Raw genomic sequence first — 22,790 nt, 5'->3', positions numbered from 1 at the left:
AGACTTGTGTAAAACACATTTTTTGATATTAAGCCTTCATATTTGATCCAAATTTCACGCAAATCGGTACACATGATCTGTATAGTCATGTGATCAAGACGGATCTGTTTGATTTTTCATATGCCATCCTGATTGGCTAACATTGACATGTAATGTTTACAGGAGTGGCCCGTTTTGAACAAAATGCCGCAAGTGATGAATGCAGCGTCTGATTACGGTGAAACTTTGAACGCACATTCACACTATGTTGAGGAACTAATGCCACCCTTTTAACATTGGCCTGTTATAGCGCCACCAGCAGGTCAAATTTAGCAAAACACATTTTTAGAACAAAATGCCTCAAATCAGGCATGCAGTGTCCGATTGCCGTGCAAGGCCTAGGAATAAATGGCATCCTTTTCACATTGGCCTATTATAGCGCCACCAGGAGGCCATAATAACCTACCTGACCTGGCGGAGACTTGTGCTCCGAGGAGCACTTTTTCTAGTTTATCTTGCATCTACCTACGTAGATGCACTGCGGCGCGACAGCTTAGCTAACAACAATGTAGAGCTCAAGACCCCGATGCTAGATAGGAGAGTGTGGAGGGCAGCAATTTAGGAGTCCAGAGTTGGTGTTGGCTAGACCAACACCAACTCTCTCTCTCTCTCTCTCTCTCTCTCCAAAGGGAGTTCCAAAGTGTAGAGAAAGAAAGCCCGGCGCTGGCCCATAGTCAAAGTTCTCCCTTCTTAAACACAATGGTGTTAACTGGAGTTACAGAAGCTAAACGGAACTTTTCAAACAAACCCTGAGTCCAGAGGTTTACCACTGTGATCATACACACACACACGCGCGCGCACACGCACACGCAACCACAGGCTTGTGTTGCTGTGTGATGGAAGGACAATGTGTCTAAGAGTATGTGTCTAATTTGCTACATTTCGTTTCGTGTGTGCCTCTAATTGGCCATTTATTTTTTTTATTTTTAATTTTGTATTTATATATACACACACACACACCCCCACACACACACACACACACACACACACACACACACACACACACACACACACACACACACACACACACACACACACACACACACACACACACACACACACACACACACACACACACACACACACACAAACAGGACACAAACAGACACAGATGCACTTGTTTTCTTTAGGTAGACAAGCTGGTTTTCACTTCTTCTCTCATGTGTTCCACCACACAATACACAGTGATGTGGTGTCATGGCTGCCTGGTTTGATCCCATCCCATCACAAGATGTTCACAGTTGTTTTCTTTGTGTGTCTTTGTTCCAGCCGAGCCATCAAGACCAACCAGGACCTTCTCCCTGAGACTCCGTGGTCCAGCATCCTGTACGATGACTTCTGGGGCACCCTGCTCACCCACAGCGGCAGCCACAAGTCCTTCAGACCTCTCTGCACGCTCTCCTTCCGCCTCAACCACGCCCTGCACGGCCTGCGGCCGCGGGGCTACCACCTGGTCAACGTGGGGCTCCACGCCTCCGTCACCGCCCTCTTCACCGCCTTCTCTCGCCCCCTGCTGGGCGGAGCGCCGTGGAACCTGCTGGCGGGCCTCGTCTTTGCGTCGCACCCGGTGCACACCGAGGCCGTGGCCGGCGTGGTGGGCAGGGCCGACGTCGGGGCCGCTCTGTTCTTCCTGCTGTCTCTCTTCTGCTACGCCAGACACTGTGGACTCCGCAGGGACCCCCGAGGGGCCTTCCACGACGCCAGACGCTGTGGCGGCGGGTTGGTGGGCCGGTGCTGGGCCTGGATGCTGGGCAGCCTGTGGTGTGCGGCGGCCAGTATGCTGTGGAAGGAGCAGGGGGTCACGGTTCTGGCCGTCTCGGCCGCGTACGACCTCTTCATCTTCCAGAGGCTCTGTTTTCACCAGACCATCGCCGTTCTGCTGGGGAAGGTACATTATAATAATAATACATAAGTACAATAATAACTTTACTTTTTTATAGCAGCTTTCATACAGAAAGTGCAGCCCAAAGTGCTTCACATAAAAATTGCTTATCTTTAGACAAATGAATGAATTATTTCAAAGTAAAAAACAAAGAAGCAATATGGTTTCATGTAAAAACAATAGAAAGATTACAGTGAAATGAAATACAAAGAAAAACAAAACAAACAACAACAACATAAGAGTCATGGACATACAATGGGTTTAATTAAATACCAGATAAAAAAAGACTTGACTTCTTTGTAAAAACACCATGAGAGCTCGCCGTTCAAGTGATAGGGTGTTCCACAACACAGAGCCATAGAAACAGTGTTTTTTGAACATCTAAGAGGAAGGTGGAGCTATATAGCCCAAAGTCTTCTGGAACATAAAATGTAATGGGGTCTGTGATATATGTTATTACTTTACAACTCTAAAAGGTTTGGGTAGCCAGTGCAATGTCACCAGAACATGGAGTAATATTATCTCTTATCTTAGTGTTAGTTAACATTCTTGCTGCAGCAATGAATTACGTGTAATTTCCTTAATAGAAATTACATTAATAGAAATGAATAGAAATAGTCTAGTTATCCAGTAAAAAGGGACTTACAGTAATAAAAGCATGTATTAGCATATCTTTGAATGCAAAAAAAGGTCTGAGAAGATGAAAGGCTTTTCTTGTGACCTTGTTAAACATGAGAATTAAAATTTCGATCAGAATCTCAAATCACACCCAGGTCTGACCGCACGCTGCAGGGGAAGTCGTGTGTATCCAATTATACCTTCCTGCTCTCCGAGGGAAACCTCAGCCAGCTGTTAATGGTTCCTGTATGTGGGTGATATACATTGTGCACGTGTGAGCATTTACATGGCTTGTGTTTATGCGGATGTTTCTGTGTGTTGCTGCATATTGTTTGCTTTTCATTAGGAACATGATTTGGAGAACTGTTTGCCTTTGCACATTGCATTGGTTGGGGGGATAAGGGGAGCAGAAAACTACAGTGTTCTCATTTATCATTCTGTAAGTTGGGAGAAAATCTGTTTATATACAAAGTGGGCAGGGATCCAGTTGCTACTGCATTCCCCACTAACTGAAATAAATACACATAAACACAAGTAAATCCAGATTAGGCTCTCGGCCGAGCGTGCGTGCGTGCGTGCGTGCGTGCGATGAAGAGAGAGGGTGGATAGAAAAGAGTTATGTTAGGGGCATGTGGGCGATTATTTTATGTCATGGCGAGGAAGGGAGGGTATGTGCAGAAAAACACTGGCTCACATCCTTATATAATTTGGGAAAACTAAGACAGATAGTATCCAGACATTATCCGGTTATTATCCAGACATGGTGTCCTCTGTCAACACATACGTGCACGTGCACGCGCACGCGCGCACGCACGCACGCACGCACGCACGCGCGCACACATACACGCGTGCCATAGCTGAATGGTTAGAGAGCCCAACCCAGGGTTAAATGCAGATACCTCATTTCACTGTATATGCAAATATACCACAAAGGAGTGTGGACTATTATATTATGGCTTCTCTACTGTGTTCAGATGCCAGTGTGCCATTCTCCATCCAAACTGTCAGGGTTTGGATGGAGAACAACAAGAACTCGCTGTCCCATGTGACACTGCTGTTCAGTGTTTGATTGGAAAGCCTGTTCACACGGGGACTCTGCATTGGATTATAAAATCCTGCGCCTTCTTCTAGCCAACCAACCAGCCCTTGTGAAACAACGTTTAACTAGGATAATAAAATGTCCCCTTGGGTTTAATGTTTAAAGGACAAGGCTGTCCCTGGGATGTGTGCATAGAGGTGTGAATCTTCACTGGCCTCACAATTCGATTACTATTCACCTGTTAACGATTAGATAACGCATTGAGATGCATCGTACCATTCTATACCCATTTGTTTGTATTACTGCACAACGCTACAGTATCATCAGTAGATACATAATTATGAACTCCTTTTTCAAGTGCTTTAATGCGATGTGTGTTTAACCACTCTCCTTAAAATATAAGTGTCTTAACATTAAATTCAGGCTATTGGCTTAGTCTACCTACGTTTTGCGAAAATGTTCAATCCTCAAAAAGTGTTGTTTTTTGTTTTACCTAGGAGAGAGAGACTCACTGAGATGTGTTTGTAATTATGTCTGTGTGTGTGTGTGTGTGTGTGTGTGTGTGTGTGTGTGTGCGTGTGCGTGTGCGTGCGTGTGTGTGTTAATTGCACGTCTATCTTTGCTGGACCCCTGGGGGGGCTGCTTTAGCAGTAGTCTGTCGTCTCTGGCAACAATAACCCAGATCTGCTATGAGAGACCCAGAGGGATATATATATGAGAGAGAGAGAGAGAGAGAGAGAGAGAGAGAGAGAGAGAGAGAGAGAGAGAGAGAGAGAGAGAGAGAGAGAGAGAGAGAGAGAGAGAGAGAGAGAGAGAGAGAGAGAGAGAGAGAGAGAGAGAGAGAGAGAGAGAGAGAGAGAGAGAGAGAGAGAGAGAGAGAGAGAGAGAGAGAGAGAGACTGGTGTTTTTCTGTCTGCCATATGTGGCCAGAGTTTAGCAAATGCACACAACACCTGTTTTTTTAATTAGCTGCAATGACAAGGCATCCATTAGGCTCTCTACTGACACAGTGAAGGAATGAGTCTGTCTCATACAGGGAAACACAAGTAAGAAACACAGTAGGAGGAAGGGGAAAAAAAAACATAAACCATACATTGTACACTACAATTTAGGAATAGGTTTTGTGCAAAACTACTGTTCCAATATCCCAATACTATGTTACTGGTCCAATATTCAATACTATGCTACTGCAGTGGTTCTCAAACTTTTTCATGTCAAGGACCCCCAAAATGATATATATTTGGCCGCGGACCCCCATCTAAAAATATTATGTTCCAGGGACCCCCCAGAAGCAAAGATTTGAGTTACAAATGTTTGCTTTAAAAATATATATATTCAAAGATTTGCACACATTTTCACGATTTTTCAAAAATAGCAGATCTACAAGCTCATAGAGCGGCACTCGGTGCCGCGCTATGAGCTTGTATATCTGCTATTTTTGAATAGCCAAAGTATAAAAGGCATAATTATTCTGATGCTATATTTACACATTTTGCTGGGTAGCCCCTGGAACACCCTCAAGTACCCCTGGGGGTCCCCGGACCCCACTTTGAGAACCAATGTGCTACTGGTCCAACATTCAATACTAGGCTATGTTACTGGTAACATATCCACTAGACTATGTTATGTTACTGGTCAAATATCCAATTCTATGTTATGTTACTGGTCAAATATCCAATACTATGTTATTGGTCAAATATTGAATACTATTACGCTCAATGATGCAATTGTTACACATGGCAGCAGGCAGCTATGTAGACACATCTGGTGTGTCTATCACCTTGGCAGTGCCCTCCTGGTCACTGTCATCGGTGCAGAGAGCTTATGCTGTGCCCAGTCAGTCACAGGGCTATCGCTGCCTAGATAAGGAGCCAGACATCGTGCTACGCATGAGAACACAGAGGGTGACGGAGATAATGCCCTCACTTCCCACCTTTATCTGCTGTACCCTGCTTTTATCACCCACTGTGTCTGAGGAACACCTCTGGTCTAGCCGGGACATGAGCCCACTCTATACAGTACTTTATCATGTGACAGTGTCGCTCGCCAAAAATAACAGATTTTATACCAAAATAAAACCATATATCTGTTATTTTCAGGAAGGCGACACAGTCTAACAAAGTATATATCAATCAATCAAAGTTTATTGTATAGCCCGTTTCATGCATCAAGTGCAGTTCGATGTGCTTCACAGAATAGGTTTAAAATAAAGATTAAAAAACAGGAGGATGACAACAAATAAAATAAAGCATGTGAGAAAAACAAGTAAAGAAAAAAAATGCTTGAAAAAATAGAAACATTGAGAAATAGTCAAATAGAAAAAAATGAAGAAAAAAAACTAGAGTAGTGCACAAACCTAGGTAAAAGCAATGCTAAAAAGGTGTGTCTATAGAGCTACTACAATAAGCATTGAATTGATAAGCAATTACATTGAAGAAGAGTACTGCACTATTTCACCGCACAATGTATTTCCCATTTAAATAAACCTTCACCTGTGTCATTCTTTGAACAGTGAGGTAGGGGAGCGGGGGGGGGGGGGGGGGGGGGGGGGGGCAATTCTCCACATCAGTGTTGCCAGATTTTGCGAGAGGACCAAGCGACCGGGTCTATGAAAACAAGTCTAAAAGAAACGACCGGTTTTACCGCTTGAGCCCTTTTACATCAGCTATTTGAAGATAGCCGATCTACAAGATCACAACACGACGTGTTGTGAGCTCACTTGTTATTTCTTTAAATAATATTGAAAGAAATGTAAAGATGTTGAATGTTTCGAAAACATTTTAACAACACCAATCTTTTATGTGGATCCCTGGCACAAAATCGTTTTAGATGGGGTCCGCAGACAAATACATTAATTTGGGGGTCCTTGACATGAAAATGTTTGAGAACCACTGGTTTAAACAACATTTAGGAAGCATGCCCAAAGGAGCAACTACACTTTAGAAACAAAAAAAAATGAAAATTCAGGCTGAGTGTCAGCATGCTATGGCACTGAAAATACTGTGATCTTTAAAATGTGTCTGGATAATTCCATAAGGGATGGACTGTTTTGAGGCAGCCATACACGAAAATAAAATGATTAATTCATAATCATTCATTCATACAAGCGACATTAGAGGAAAAACAAGCCCAAAGTTGCTTATAATAAGCAGACATGGCAACACTGCTCCACATAATCACACAATCTGACTGCAGCCGTAAACAATGACGAAATGCAAATCAGCTTCAGCTCCCATACTGGAGTGGGGAGACAGATGTGGTTGGACTCACACTCCATTTCTCATCCTATTAGCTCCCTAATCGGACTGAAATGAGATGGCAAATGGGACAAGGTAGGACAGAGAGAGAGCAGGACATTGAGAGGCGAGGGGGAGATTTGCATTGCATTCTACTATCAGGAAGAAGAACCCAGTGCAAAGTGAGGGTGATGATGCCACCATCATAACCATCTGTCCCCCCAACCAGCCTGTCACCACTGACAAAAAACAAGTCTGTGAACGATTCAGCTATACATAGTAATGCCGATTTACAAGCTCACAATGCGTCACGATGCGACGCATTGTGAGCTTGTAAATCTGCTATTTTCAAAATATTTTTTAACCATTTGAAAACTTGAAACTTGAATTCTGCATAATGAGTACTTTCTACTTTTGGTACTTTAAGTACATTTTGATACCAATACTTTTGTACTTTTACTCAAGTACATTTTGAATTCCGGACTTTCTGCATTGCAGTATTGATTACTTAAAGGTAGGGTAAATGATTTGCTTTGGTTAAAATAAGTGTTAAATAGCTCTATATTCTGATAGTACTCATTGCTATTAGTGTTTGTTCAGTAAAAGGAGTCTCCCATGTCTCTCCAGCTCAGCCTACACCCTACGCTGAGTACGCTCTATCACTTACCCTACCTTTTAAGTAAAAAAAAAATAGAGTGCTTTTTCCACCACTGCCCCTAAATACGCATATAGAAAAGGGTGGTTGAACAGATGGCAGACAGACCTAATTCATCACATCTATTTAAGTGTTTAAGATCGTCAGGGAAGACTTGCATTTAATTAATTCTCCCTCCGAGACACTGATGTTATTTCATTATTACGCTGCTGATGCCAGACAGGAAGCACTTTAAAATGTCGGCTTGAGCAGCCCTGGGTCCCTTAGTTTGATCATCTGTCCTCTGGGATGTGTGGAGGGAGGGGTGTGAGATTTGAACCTGTGACCCATCTCATCGCAGGTCTCTCTGTGCACAGCAGTAGCAGGCCTTTCATGTAGAGTGGTGTTGGGTATAATTAGGTCACTTCATCAATGTCAGCACTTTCAATGCCTGGCATAGTGCTCGTCTTGATGAGCGAGGACCAATGTGCCAAGTCAGCGCAATGCAGAACACATTAGGGTCTGAGAGAGGAGCCAGTTCCTCGTTCTTCACTGTGTACCTCATCACATCTTGGCATGTCAACAGTGATGCATCAAATGGGACCTTGTCTCTATCACACTGTATTGTGCGAAAATGTTTTAAAGTTAATTGATTTGGAATCTCCTCAGTGTGAGATTCAGTGCCCTCTGCATGGTTCAATAATGCCATTTGAAACAACAATAAACACAGATAATGCAATCCACAGATTCTCAAACTTTTCAGGCCTTTTTTGACACAGTAACGGTCTTATTATTTTGACCAAATCAAAATCATTTTAGAGTTATGAAAAAGGAAAAGTCCTTAAATTGTCACGTTAGAGATGTGCAGATACCCTATATACACTTATACTGTATGTTGGTTTGTTTACTGTTGAGTGAGAAAACAGTGTTACACATTAAGCAGATCATCTGGGGACCCCCACAATAATTTGGGGACCCCCTGGGGGTCCCGACCCACAGTTTGAGAACCACTGATCTGATGTAATCAACCACAATAACTAAATCATTCAAAAGGTAGCAGCTATCCTAACAAGAAGGGGATCCTAACACTTTTACAGACAGGATCAATTATGTTTAAAGTGCTCATGTGGCCTAATAGTTGCTTCTGTAGGGCTTGTTTTCATACACCTTGTTGCTTATTTCCGTCACAAAATCTGGCAACAGCGGTTATAGTCAGTGTAAAACTGGACACCTGTTTAACAAAGGAAGGCTGCAGGATCGTTCTAAAGCCTGCTGGGTTGTGTCAGTCTGTGGTAGGTTTAAACAGTGAAGGTACAAAGTGACTCTAATCCTAATGTTTCTGCTAGTTTTAAACACTATGTTATGACACTAAACCAGACGACACAGTGGTATGACTAATGAAACGATGATGACACTGGTTGGAGACGAAAGCTGTAGAGCTTACCATGTTACTTTGAAGCTCAGAGAGAGGAAAATGACATACTTACTGCAACAACAAAACACACTCTATATATATATATATATATATATATATATATATATATATATATATATATATATATATATATATATATATATATATATATATATATATATATATATATATATATATTTTTTTTTTTTTTTTTTTTTTTTTTTTCCCCAGTACAACATCAAGAACCCACTGAATAAGCCAAAGAAAGTAACGTATTGGTGACGGGCATAGAAAATGAGGGTGCATTAACATCAATAATCTCACACAGGGTGTGACTTGCGGTGCAGTACAGTATGGAGAGATGGTTTTCAGCTTCAAACACTTGAAGCGAGCAGGATGTAAGCTTTGACAGCCAGCGAGGGATTATGGCTGAGTACTGTTAGGTCTTATGAGAAGAAAAAACATTACATAGAGAAGTTTAAGTCTAGAGATCAAATGAGAAAGTAGAGAAGTTTGGCAACTCGACCGATAAACGGAGAACTGATCTGTCCATAGTAACATGAAGTATAATGTAAGCAACTGGCTGTTGGTTGCATTGTGACATATCAGTTAGTTTTCAAGCCCAGTCCTTGTTGGTACATACAGTACACTGTACATTATGGCTTATTGGCTTATGGGTCCTACTGTATGTTGCGCAGATAAGAGCAATGGTCACCAAAGTATGGCCATTTGAAGTGTTCAACACTGCTATAACACTGCTGCAGAGCAGCGATGCACTGACGTACCTGTGCGACCTTGTGTTCGGGAGGTAGGGGTCTATGACCACTTCCTGGTAAAACCGGAAGTGGACAGATCCACTTCCGGGTTGCATCATTGAACTCCACACCCCTCAGAGCGTGTGTGGGTTACGTTTGTAGGCAATCCGACAAACCGGAAGTAGGAAGGAGTGGTCAGGAGGTGGTTGATGAAATTGGAAGTCTGTGGGACCAACCACCAAGTTTGAAGCATTTATGCATGCGGGGAACTGAAGTTATGGCTGTTTAAAGCCCAACCAATAGGATCACGGAGGGGCCGGGAACACGGAGGATGAAGGGTGGAACCATTAATAGAACATACAGAAAACAAATTGAAAGCGATGACCACTTAGCTGAGATAGAGATGAAGCAGAGACCCCCACCACTACATCTTGTTATTTTTTGTGTTGCAGATTCAACTTTTCCATCGATTTCATAGGTAGCTTCATAGACTTGTTTGACAGCACTGTCATCAGTGTATGTACTGTAGGATTCATGTTAATGTGTATTTTCAGACATTTAACCACTTAAACCATCAATACTTAGTGAACTTGACCCTTCGTGAGGCGTTGTGAGCTTGTAGATCTGCTATTTTTCTCCTCAGAATAGGGATGCTATAGGGTTCAAGTGGTTAATGTCAATACAGGTTCCTAATATCACACAAAGATTTGCCTGTCCCCCCTGTAGTAACTCTGAGGACCCCCCGTAGGGGTCCCGGACCCCCTGTTGAGAACCACTGTCTTAAATTGATGTGAATCCTGGTCGCACGAACATCATTGGTTCATCCTCCAATTCTGCCACAAAACAGGGCTGACTGATCACGCATCATGAGACCGCCGTGATTGATTGTGTCTGCGATTGATTGGGAAGTCAATTAAGGAAGGAGTTACACAGTAGACAGCTAGTGAGGGGTGAAATGAGTGATTTTCCTGCTGGAATTGGTTCTTCTGCTGGCCTGGGCAACATTGGATTTTTTCGGGACAGTGTACCTCTTTTGAGTAGGAGGAGTGCAGTCTCATCCATCAGTAAGGACACACTCACTCATCCTTGTGGCGCAGCACCTTTCAGCATCCTAATCAATAACCTATAGTCTTTCTTATCTCACTTCCTCAACGCCGTTGCAGAGTTCTCCATGTCTCTGCTCTTTTCTGCGCCTATGCTGTGTTTGGTTGGTTAGGTACAGCTATACAATAATGCTAAAAGGATACAGAAAAAGGAGGACTTGTTTCCATTGTGGTCCTGTGTATTCAATTCATTAAGACATATATAGACATACAATACTACAACAGATCATCAATACTAGGAGCAGTAAAAGTGTATTTACAGACAAACAGTGGGGGGTCATTTCTTTTGGCAGCTAGAAGACTTGTCTAGGTCCAGTTGCAAATTGCAGACAGGTGCTCTTTTATGATGGTTTTGAAGGAAGATAGCGAGTCGCACCTTTTGATGGCTGTTGGAAGTGCATTCCACATTTTGGTGGCATAATAGTAGAATTAATTCATCCCCATGTTTATTGTGTGCCCAGGGGCGGACTGGGACCAAAATTCAGCCCTGGCATTTTGGTCCCAACCGGCCACCACCCCCCGGACCGTTTTGTCACTGTTTTAACCCAGCAACCCTATGTAAATTACGCCACTGCTAAGAAGCATTTTGGGTGGCCCACCGGTCCACTGGCCCAGCGGCCCAGCGGGCCCGGTATGCCAAATGGCCAGTCTGCCCCTGTGTGTGCCGAATCTGGGGGGAATGAGATCAGTGGAGTTCCCTCTGGTGTTGTGCCCGTGGGCATCACTCACTTTTTTGAAGTACTCAGACAGGTACATGGGCACTGGTTTGATTGATTGATTGAATACTTTATTAACAGTTTGCTAAAAAAAAGCACAGGAAAGTACAGTTCAATACAAGGTCTGCTAAGAGGATTTTAAACCCAAGAAAGCCTATGGCTTGTTTCCATTGGGGTCCTTTGTACTGAATTCATCGAAACATTTAATGACAGACAAATAGTCCCTCGAGTATCTTGAAGACCAGGCCCATTGCAAGTTGCTGTAATCCGTCCTCTACCCTGTCTGTCTTGTCTGTCTGTCTGTCTGTCTGTCTGTCTGTCTGTCTGTCCGTCCGGCCGTCTCCTATTGACCATATTCACACAACAGCCATGTTGCTCTTACATCCCCACCACCACCTTGTGCTCCATGTGACTGTGTACTCCTGCTCCAGCAGTACACAGTCACACATTAGCCGAACATGGTGTGTGTGAAGGATTTGTTCAGGCCAGGGTCAGGTCGGTCAATCCTAACCCTCTTATTTCAACCCTGAGAGGGTTGAACCCTGATACCCCTTTGATCCTGCGCTATAGGAGGACACACACATTAGTTTACTTGAACACACAGTAAATCTGTTTTCAAACTTCATTTGGACGCCCTCGTGCCAAAAATGGCGTTCTCACGTGTTTGCCAATGAGAGTACAAATACGAAGGCGGTCGGCCCAATACAGTTTTCTAAGTATGATTTATCTGTTTATGGTACTTTGAGTGAGTTCAATACGTTTAGAGAAAATCATATGTTAATGAGTAATTGCCCCTCAATGGGGGATTAAAACAAAGTTATACTGTAGATATAATGGAGGTTATGAGTGTGATTATTTAACAATTACTGTTCACGTATTAAGAGAATCTTTGCACACATGCAGACACACACGTACTTCCAGTGGTGGAAAAAGTAATCTAATGTTTTACGTAAAAGTAAAAGTCCGGAATTGTCCGGGAATGTTTGAAAATAGCAGATCTACAAGGCGGCCGGGCCCTCCAGGGTCGCGGGCCGGGAGGCGGCCGCCTCCCTTGCCTCCCCGGACGCTCCGCCACTGGCGACGCGTTGTGAGCTTGTAGATCTGCTAAAGTTTTCAAATAATTGTAGTGGAGTAAAAGTATAATATTTGTATCCGAGATGTGGTGGAGTAGAATTTAAAGTATAGACAATTGAAAATACTTCAGTAAACTAAAAGTACCTCAACATTGTACAGTACTTGAGTAAATGTACTTAGTTACTTTACACCACTGCGTACTTCTATGGTATACACTCACACACACACGACACACGTGCGCAACACACACACACAGTTCAGATGGAGTTCATGTTGACCTGGCGAGCGGACGGAAAGTGGGAGACAACTCTCTTATCACCTCACAAGCATTTAGAACATCTGGACTTGGTGTCAGCGCTCTTCTTCTAGTTATTATGATAGATACATTCTGAGAGAAAGGTCACCCTCATGGGTTCGCTGTTAGCACCGGAATATCACTGATCTGATAGTTATTAGCACGTTACCACCGGTGTATTTAAAAAAAAAATGTAGCTACACACATAGTCCTTGGCAACAAAACATGTTCAGATGGGGGGTCCACAGCCAAATACAGATCATTTTGGGGGTCCTTGGCACGGCAAGTTTGATCCCTCCTGTCCTGCATTAGGAGGGCTAAGGTCAACAGGTCAAGGATGTTGTTAACCACAGAACACTGCTGTGTTCTATCCACTATAACTCAAAATATAGTCTTGCTTACATACCGTCACTGTCGGGCAGAACCTCTTATCTCCTTATTCTAACTTTTTGTGTTTTTTTCTTAAATGAACGCCCTACTTGATCATACTACAGCGTCACATCAAAGCATCAAAAGTAACAGATCTACAAGCGACGCGTTTTGAGCTTGTAGATCTGCTACTTTCTGCAACAGAAGGAATAGATGTATTGGCTCAGTGATTGATCATGTAGCTACAGCCCATAGGCAACCATGTTCTGATTTGTTCTAATTTAGAAAACATGTAGTAATCCTGGTCGCTATACCACCTCCCCCATGACAGCCGCCACGGTTGGAATAACGTGTTCCTTCCACGCGCTACGTCCTACCGGGGAAACTCCCCCCTGTCAGGTGACAAGAAGGTCAGTTGGCTCTCATGCATTGAAGGAGGCATGAGCTCGGCCCTGGGCTCCCTAGGCTGGTGGGGGGAGTGTAGCGCCCAGGACAACTTAGAAAATTGGCACCGGGTGATAAAGGGTTACACAATCGTGGGATAAAAAAAAATACGAAAAAAAAGATGGATAGATAGATAAATTGTCACTGTGTTCCTTGTGTTGTGTGACTGTTCAGTAGAGAAAGTGTTGCATGACAGAAGACGTAAAGAGGCCTATAATGATGATAATTCTGCAGAATTAAACAGCATACAAACACAATGAGTCTTAAGCTGATTTGCGGTCACAAATCGCGGTGAACCTGACTATTAGACTGACAGGGGAAACCCCCTCATTCTTTTCAAAACATGCTTCAAAGTTCACTTCAAGAGTTCAGGGTCACAGTGGAATTCTGGAATAAGTTTATGTGAAGTTGATTCTAAAACGTTTTGAACGTTTCTCCACTGAAGATCCGCCTCCCTCGCTGTATTGTTATATATTGCTTAGAATACCTTTGTTTTGGCGATAAGACATGAGGGTGTTCTTTAACCCATTTAAGCCGGGAGCGCTATCATTTTAGACTTCTTTGGCTATTTTTGGGGAAAATCTTTGCTTCTGGGGATTCTACAAATGTCTTCTAAAACTGTTTTTTGAAAAAAACTTATATTGCTATAATATCAGGTTTCTTCACAAATTTTCACGATAAAAATAAAATAGCAGATCTACAAGCTCATAGCGTGGCACTCGGTGCCGCACTATGATCTTGTATATCTGCTATTTTTGAGTAGCCAAAGAAATCTTAAAATGACACCAATGCGTTCCCGGTCTTCAAGGGTTAACGTGGTTATTTGCAGGGCAGTGCTGTGGCATAGCCTAGGCAAGACGTGAAGCGGTTATACTGATCTGAAAGAAGTCTACAGTAACTTATTTGATGTAATGGCACAGGACAGAATGGATTAACATTCTGTGGATTGTGTGCTGACCACTAAGTATTGTTTTGATATTTTGCACATCATAGATGACTGACATCATAGACTGGCCTCCAAAAACTGTACTGCACCGCAACATTTTTACATTATACATGATTGAACATGAATTAAATGTGATAAACACCTAGGTACATCATACAGCTCTGTCTGTCCCTCTCTGTTTGTTTGTCCACAAAATCTCTTCTGCCCGGTTCTCCTCAGTGGCTGGAGCAATTGATCTGCATTTGCACAAAGCCATTGACCATTACCATGTGCACGGAACACCAAAGCCCGTTTTTCACTTTCCCCAAATGTCAGCTGTTTATTAGCGTTTTTGTGTTCGATGGCTCCCGGGTTGCCAAATCATGTGCGTGCAACAAGCGCCGGTGTTGCCAAATCCGGTAAACAAGCGGACCATCCGTGAAACCAGCGGACCATGACGCACTTTGGGTGCTCATATCCCCCGGCGGGTATGGTCTAGTATTGCTTAGTTTTAATTAAAGCCCTTTTACAGAGCAATTAAACAACAGACGTAGCCAAAAACAGAAACAGACTGATATTCAGGGAGGAAGACTTTGGGTTATGATATTACTTGGCAAATCAAACTGCGTTGATATCCGTGAAGAAAGTCCAAGCCAAATGTCTTTCACCAGTTTTAATGTCTCAACATAATATGATTGTTAGCCTCAGTCATATTGTTATTGGCCAGATTGCGTTCTAATTTTAAAGTTGCATAGCACTTGGCTGTAGCGGTTGTACTGGAACACGGCTACAAAGCCCCAGGCAGCTTCCAAAAACATTCCAGCAAATTGCTTTCCTCATTCATAAAGTTACTCTTCTTGAATAACAACAGAGGGCTAAATATGACAGGTCTTAAATCTTTGAAATTACAAATGAAATCCCACATTTCCACGCTGACGCACAATATCAGAAAGACTGATAAGTCTCCCTTTCTCAACTTGTTGTCTCAGGAGCTCAAAGGGAGCAGATATTTATATTAAAACCACTGTTCTGATCCAGCTCTGACCTCAGTCTGTTTGAATGGATTGATTGTCAAAATAAAACAAACAGAGGTGTTCTGTAGCTAAAACACTGTGTTTCTTGAACAAGATGCTCAGGACTAAAATGCAGTGGTGGAAAGTAACTAAGTACATGTACTTAAATGCTGTACTTACTGTAAGTATGATTTTGAGGTATTTTTCTTTTACTTTACTGGAGTATTTCCTTTTACTTCTATACTCCACTACATCTCAGAGACGAATATTGTACTTTTTTTTTACTCCCCTGCAATTATTTGAAAACTTTTACTTTGTAGAGTTTGATTATTATTACAAAACATAACATTAATCACTTCAGCCCTATTTTTATTTACAAGCTCACAACACGTTGCGATGCGCCGTGTGCTTGTAGATCTTTATTTTTTGATAAATCTTAGACATATGACAACTTGTGAAATGGGACCTTCTGCATAATGAATACTTTCTATTTTAGTACTTTTGTTATACTTTTACTCAATTAAATTGAGTAAATAAAACAGAGTGTTTCTACATTGCAGTATTGATACTTTTACTCAAGTAAAAAAATGGCAGTACTTTTTCCACCACTACTAAAGATGTTGACATTTTCTGCTTATTCTTGTCCCTCCCCTTGCAGAAGAAGAACATCAGTGTGTTGTTAAGCCTCAGTGTTCTGGCTGTCTGGGGACTGATGCTCCTGTCAGCTCGTCTCTACTGGATGGGCAACAAACCACCCAACTTCTCCAACTCTGACAACCCTGCGGCCGACTCGCCGCACCTCCTGACTCGAACCCTGACCTTCCTCCACCTGCCCGCTGCCAACGCCTGGCTCCTCCTCTGTCCCGACAAGCTCAGCTTCGATTGGTCCATGGACGCTTTGCCTCTGATCGGGACCGTGGCCGATTGGAGGAACCTTCTCACCGTCGCCTTCTACGGCGGATTTATCCTCCTGACTCTGTCTTGTCTTCGTGGCCCCGCCTCCAAAGCCAAGGAGGCCAATGGCAAAGCCTCGCTGGCTAACGGGAAGGCGAGCGCCAACGGGAACGGCTACCACCACGCCCCCGACACGAGCCACTACACGAACTCGGAGCAGCTGGGCTCTCTAAAGACCACCCTGAACGGGTCAGATAAAACTCTCTACCGCCCCCCGCAGACGTCCCTGCCCCCTACGAGACACGTGGTGGTGTTTTCTTTAGGTCTTCTATGTTTACCGTTCCTTCCTGCCACCAACCTGTTCTTCTACGTGGGCTTCGTGGTGGCAGAGAGGGTCCTTTACATCCCCAGCATGGGCTTCTGTTTACTGGTGGCCGTCGGGGCGAGGACGCTGTCCGTCAGACTGAGGACGAGAGGCCGTAAGGTCTTCCTGTTGAGTGTGTGTGCAGGACTGGTGCTGCTGAACGGGATGAGAACCGTTCTGAGAAACACAGACTGGAGCAACGAGGAGAACCTCTACAGGTCTGGGATCAGTGTGAATCCTGCTAAAGGTGCGTAGTGACTGTTGTTCACAGTTTACACAGATCCAGGCTGAAAGCACTGTGTCTGTCCTCTAAAACCACATGCATCACACTAACAACACCATAAGCCACTGCCATGCTCAATTATAGAACACAATTAAAGGAACAATAACGATGTAAACCAGTGGTTCTCAACCAGTGGTCCGGGGTCCCCAGCTAAATGATGGAGAGTTGGTAACCAAGTGGACACTTATATCTTTAACTCTTGAGAGCGCAAAATTAAACCAAATGAACACTTACGGGTCCATTTGGTTTCATTGTACGCTTTTATTGTTAAACATCTGCATTACTTAATTTACAAGAAGTCTACACAATTAGAGAATGTAGAAGAATGTTATTTTGACAAAATCTTATCCAACGATAAAAAAAAGTATTGGGGTCTGAGAGGCTAGATCTCATCAAAAGGTGGTCCATGGCTCAAATGCCGAATAAATCCAGAAAAAAGAAAACACCAGCTACTATACTATAACCTTTTTGCAGATACTTTTTTATTTATTTAATAAACTGTATGTATTTCATTCTGGATTCACATTCACACTATAAAGCTACAGTCCGTACGTTTTTTGTCCTTTGTCTCCTGACAGAGAGGTAATTGCGACGATGTCTGAATTAAAATAAAGATGGCGGCACATCCGTTGTCCAATCCAATGCGCCGTCCCAACACTGGGCTCTTTTAAATGTCGTGACACAAACATTCATATAGCTAAAATCTAAAATGACACACAGATGCTTTCCCGGTTTTAATGGGTTAAAGTTAAATCCACCTAGAACTTGAATAGCCTTGAATAACACATCTCTCCCATGCAGCTTGGGGAAACCTGGGCAACGTTCTGAAGAACCAGGGCAAGATGTTGGAGGCCGAGCAGGCGTACAGGAACGCTCTGTACTACCGAAGAAACATGGCCGACATGCTGTACAACCTGTGAGTTCATCCTTCTGCAGAGAGAGAGAGAGAGAGAGAGAGGGAGAGAGGGAGAGGGGGATAGAGAGAGAGAGGGGGGTAGTAGCATATGCATACGTGCACAGACTGCACACACATTTCACACAGTCAGAAAGAGTGACAGGCAGGAAGTATTTTATGGCAGCAGAACACAAACATGATCTGACATAATGAGAGGAAAAAACCCTTTGCAACAGTCAACAACACAAGACATGAAACAGGACTTGTGATTGGTGGAGAAATAGCTTCCTGTGTCCCTTGTGGCCTTGATCTGTTCCCCCTGCCAGTGATTTGATTAATTGTGATTGGTGTGCCTGAGGGAGAACTTGAAGCCACTTCTAATCCCCACATTAACCCACGTTGTCAAAGGTGAGGAACCCTTATAACTAGACCCATGTCTCTGGCTGCACTAACAACGTTGTTCTATCCTGTCTTGAATCCCATCAGAATGCTGGCAGGATAGAATGTGAGGGAGACCAAATTATAGTATTTTTGTAGTGTTTGTAGTGTTGTTGAAAACAGAGATGCTGTTTCAACATGGTGGATGGTTGGTGCATTAAATCAAGAATACAGACATCAGAGACCACAGGTTTGTTTTTTATTCCTCAGCTGAATCCCCCGACATTATCTTGTCTCCGTAACTCCATTAACCATAATTTATAGTTTATCAAACGACCTCTGGGTTTGATGCGTTTTCAAATGAAAACAACTGCACTCTCTATTGACAGGATAACGTGACAAAGTAAAATTTGCCTTTAATGTTACTTAAAATGCAATCTGGGAACCCATTTGGTAAAAAAAAGGACGAAAATAATCCTTTTTTTTTTGCATTTGAACTTGGTTTGGCTCCTCCCTTTCTCAGTCCACTTCCTCCCGGGTACTTCTGTGTTTATTCCTACTAACAACAACACTACATGTTTAAGACAGTGGTGCTGACAGACTCTGCTGTGAGCAGAATCTGTCTTGACCCTTGAGAGATTACTTGAGAGAGTACAACTACAAATGTGATCTGTAGTTGTATTAATGGGTAAAAGAGGGGGACACATCCGATGAGAGAAACTTCTTTGCTGAATATTTAAATGTATTCTGTGCTTGACAGACAGAAACATTTTCTCTCCCCAATTCGTTTTTCTTTTATTACATTAACAGGATCTAATATTTACAGTAGGTAAAACGGCACCAGACATCATGAATGTAGTGGCTCTTCTGTGACTAAATGCAGTTGTATCCAGTTTCTAGAGCAGGGGTCTTCAACTTTTTTCAGGCCAAGGATCCCTTAGCTGAAAGAGAGATGAAGCAGGGACCCCCACTACATTGTATAAAACCGTTTTGCAGATACAAAAAAATCATAGATAGACTTGTTTGACACACATTATCTTTTTTTTGTGTTTCAGACAGTTAACCTTTTAAACCCTCAATACTTAGTCAACTTGACTGTTGGCTCTGCACTTGGTCTGCTCTTTTTCCCTCTTCACCAACTCTCAGAAAATAGGCTATACTCAATTATAGAACACAATTATAGGAACAATAACAATGTAAACCAGTGGTTCTCAACCAGTGGTCCGGGGACCACCAGTGGTCCTTGAGGAGTTTTCTGGTGGTCCCCAGCTAAATGATGGAGAGTTGGTAACCAAATGGACACTTATATCTTTAACTCTTGAGAGCGTAAAATGCTCATGTGGCCCATAGTCGCTTAAAACAAAAAATATATATTAAAAAAGATTTTGACCAAGAGATGGTCAGTTGGAGATGTGTTCTTCTCTACTGATGTCATGGTTTGCCATGACCATAAATGTATTTGAGCCATGAGATTGAGTGCAGATTTAAGTGTCAAGGAAAAATGCGAGGCGTTGTGAGGTTGTAGATCGGCTATTTTTGGCTAATGTTCCCCATCACACAAAGATTTGGCGGACCCCCTGTAGTAACACTGAGGACCCCCTAGGGGTCCTGGACCCCTTGTTTCTACAGCAGTAAAAGGGTCAACTATTGCATGTCTCTGTTCCCCAGGGGCTTGCTGCTTCAAGAGAGCCAACGATATTCTGAGGCGCTGCATTATTATAAACTGGCTATTGGGAGTCGGCCAACTCTAGCATGTAAGTAGACTTAAGAGACTTATTATAATAACATACAGTATATTGCCTCTGTCGGGGTGGAAACCTCATTACAGTATGTCCAAAACGGTTATACTTTCCAGGATTCAAATAAAAAAATAGCAAAAGTAGCAGATCTACAAGCTCGAAACGGGTCGCTTCGCGCCGCATTCAGAGCTTGCGGATCTGCTACTTTTTGCAAAAGCTGCTTTTGTATGCCGTTGTTGTATGATCAATTAGGGTATTAATTTACGAAAAAACACATAAGGTTTGAATATGGAGATTTATCCTGATACTCTTATCTTCTCTTGAATATCTCTAACGTCTCCCTCATCATCTCTCTGTCCCGTCCTCTTGCACAGCGGCCTACTTGAATATCTCTAATGTCTCCCTCATGTCTCTGTCCCGTCCTCTTCCACAGCGGCCTACTTGAACACAGGCATTATTCTAATGAACCAGGGAAGCCAGGAGGAGGCCAAGCGCACCTTCCTGACCTGTGCCGAGATCCCAGACGAGAACCTCAAAGACCCACACGCCCACAAGAGCTCCGTCACCAGCTGCCTGTACAACCTGGGGAAGCTGCTGCATGAACAGGGCCGGCAGGAGGTGAGTGTTACGATACGATGTTGGGTTGCATGTATATATGTGTTGGTTGTTATATTACTGCATGTCGTATCGCAGCAGGTTCTGTATCTCTGTATTGCCGTGAGCCAGACTGTTGCCGCCCACAATTTTCAAATGCTTCCGTCATGCAGTCTGGAGCAACGGAGGCTCTGGGACTGATCGGAGGATAAAGCGGATGTGATCCTCCCCGTTTCGTCTTTGCAGTTGCGCAAATTTGTACAACTGTAAATCAAAACAATCAGAGCATATATAGCTTGCTGCTTATCAGAAATGGAAATTCTAAAATAAAATGTAAAGACATTTTAAAATATATTTCCGTGTACGGAAATGACAAACAGATGACAGCTTCCTGTCTCAGAGGTGTAGCTCTATAGCATTCGGAGATTGGCTACGCGATACTAGTCATTTTTACAAATAAACAGTACAGTATGTTTCTTAAAACATTTGAGGTGATAAATAGACAATGTAGTAACATAATCTTGATTCCTAGCTTGATAGTTTGACTGGAGGTTTAACTTGAACAACATTCAAATCAAATTCCTCCCAACATTTTGTCCTGCCTTCCTATCCTGTTTTACTTGGAAATACTTCATGATACGGAAGTTAGATACTCACAAAAGGCCATTTCAGCTCAACTTTAATGTACTGTAGTACCACAATTATGGAGGACATAGCTTTTTCAATTAAACATTTTAATCTTAAAACCTTTTTGCTGCATATTGTTGGCAACACAATCTTTGACTACTGTGATATAATTCTGAAGACTATATATCCGACCCACTAGAACGTATACAATGTGTTTTTCTTTGTGGTAGAAAACAGAAAGAGATAATGTATTCTGATTTGCATGTGCAAAGTGCAAAGTTTCATGCCAATCGGTCCATCCAGACAGACAGACGGACGGACGGACGGACGGACGCGGAGCGACGGGTGCAAAAACACAATCTCCGTCTCCTGGCCTTTCGGCCTGGTTAGGTGGAGATAATAAAAAGTTTAGAATTCACAACTGGTTTCTTATTTTCCCAGGAGGCGCTGTCAGTCTATAAGGACGCTGTACAGAAGATGCCCAGACAGTTTGCTCCACAGAGTCTGTTCAACATGATGGGTCAGTAACTGATGGATCCATTTATTATCTTCATATTCATTCACACACTGAGCTGTGCACTAAAATGTACATGTTCTGTGAAATATCATTTACATACAAAGTGGTATTTTGATGAGGTGAAACCTCAACTGCGTTGAATTGAATTTCCCTCGACTCCAAAATGTAATTTAATTTTTTGAGTGTGTGTCTACGCCACTGATTATCAACCTTTTTAATTTGAAGAACCACCAATTTGATATGCTTTGATAGGCCATTGGCCCCCATTTGATGGGATTTTGATCTCTGGGACCTCAATCTGAGAAGATTTTTATTTTTAGACACGATTTGGTCCATTTGGTCATTTAGTCCAGAATTCCTTTCCTGTCTACAGTATGTATACTGTACGTAAGATAACAATGAAACTCTCTCTCTAGTTATATTTACAGTACTGTATGTGTACATATAGTGAGAAGACTAACTATCAATTATTATCGCTGGTGAATTCCTTTACTGTCTACAGTATACTTTAGGTATGATAACAATGAAACTTAGCAAAATAGACATTATTTTAAGTTGTCCAGTTATATCAACTTGTACATGTAATAATGGTGAAGATTAACTATCAATTATTTAGACGTTGACACCCTCAAGGACCCTTGGGTGGAACCACTAGTCTAGTCTAGTCTTAACACAGTCTGGAAACTGGGAACAGTTTTACTGGTTCGTTAGCCAGGCATATTTAAGACAAGTTGTGAATTTGATGACATACTTGCCTTACTATGAATGCACCCTATGACCTTTTGAGTTGAACAAAATGAAGATCATTTGTCAAATATTTTTGAATACCTGCAGTCTTGCTCTCATCCATTTAAACCATAGATTAGAATGTGTTGCCTTGACGTTTCAGTACTCCATAGAAACGGGTTTAATGTACTAGAGCCACCTGTTTGGATTTCAACAC

At 42.6% G+C, this 22,790-nt stretch overlaps 1 protein-coding gene across 3 annotated transcripts in view; it reads left to right on the top strand.

The window, feature by feature from the left end:
• LOC311039460 (protein O-mannosyl-transferase TMTC2-like) overlaps window positions 1-22,790 on the top strand; it is a 377,431-nt gene that overhangs the window by 34,915 nt on the left and 319,726 nt on the right. For 2 of the 3 annotated variants that reach the window (XR_014600170.1, XM_084049350.1), the window contains exons 2-7: window positions 1,309-1,927; window positions 16,215-17,061; window positions 17,899-18,013; window positions 20,039-20,124; window positions 20,543-20,727; window positions 21,772-21,850. Coding sequence is in view for 2 of the 3 variants with exons in the window: in XM_084049350.1 (XP_083905476.1) it covers window positions 1,309-1,927; window positions 16,215-17,061; window positions 17,899-18,013; window positions 20,039-20,124; window positions 20,543-20,727; window positions 21,772-21,850 (1,931 nt within the window). In the remaining variant the exon portion in view is untranslated. The remainder of the gene's footprint in view (window positions 1-1,308; window positions 1,928-16,214; window positions 17,062-17,898; window positions 18,014-20,038; window positions 20,125-20,542; window positions 20,728-21,771; window positions 21,851-22,790) is intronic. The other variant, XM_084049351.1, reaches the window with a different exon arrangement.

Source organism: Gymnoscopelus microlampas, assembly GCF_963454915.1.
Source record: "Gymnoscopelus microlampas genome assembly, chromosome: 23".
In the NCBI taxonomy this organism is placed as follows: Eukaryota; Metazoa; Chordata; class Actinopteri; order Myctophiformes; family Myctophidae; genus Gymnoscopelus; species Gymnoscopelus microlampas.
This window is presented reverse-complemented; position numbering and strand designations above follow the sequence as displayed.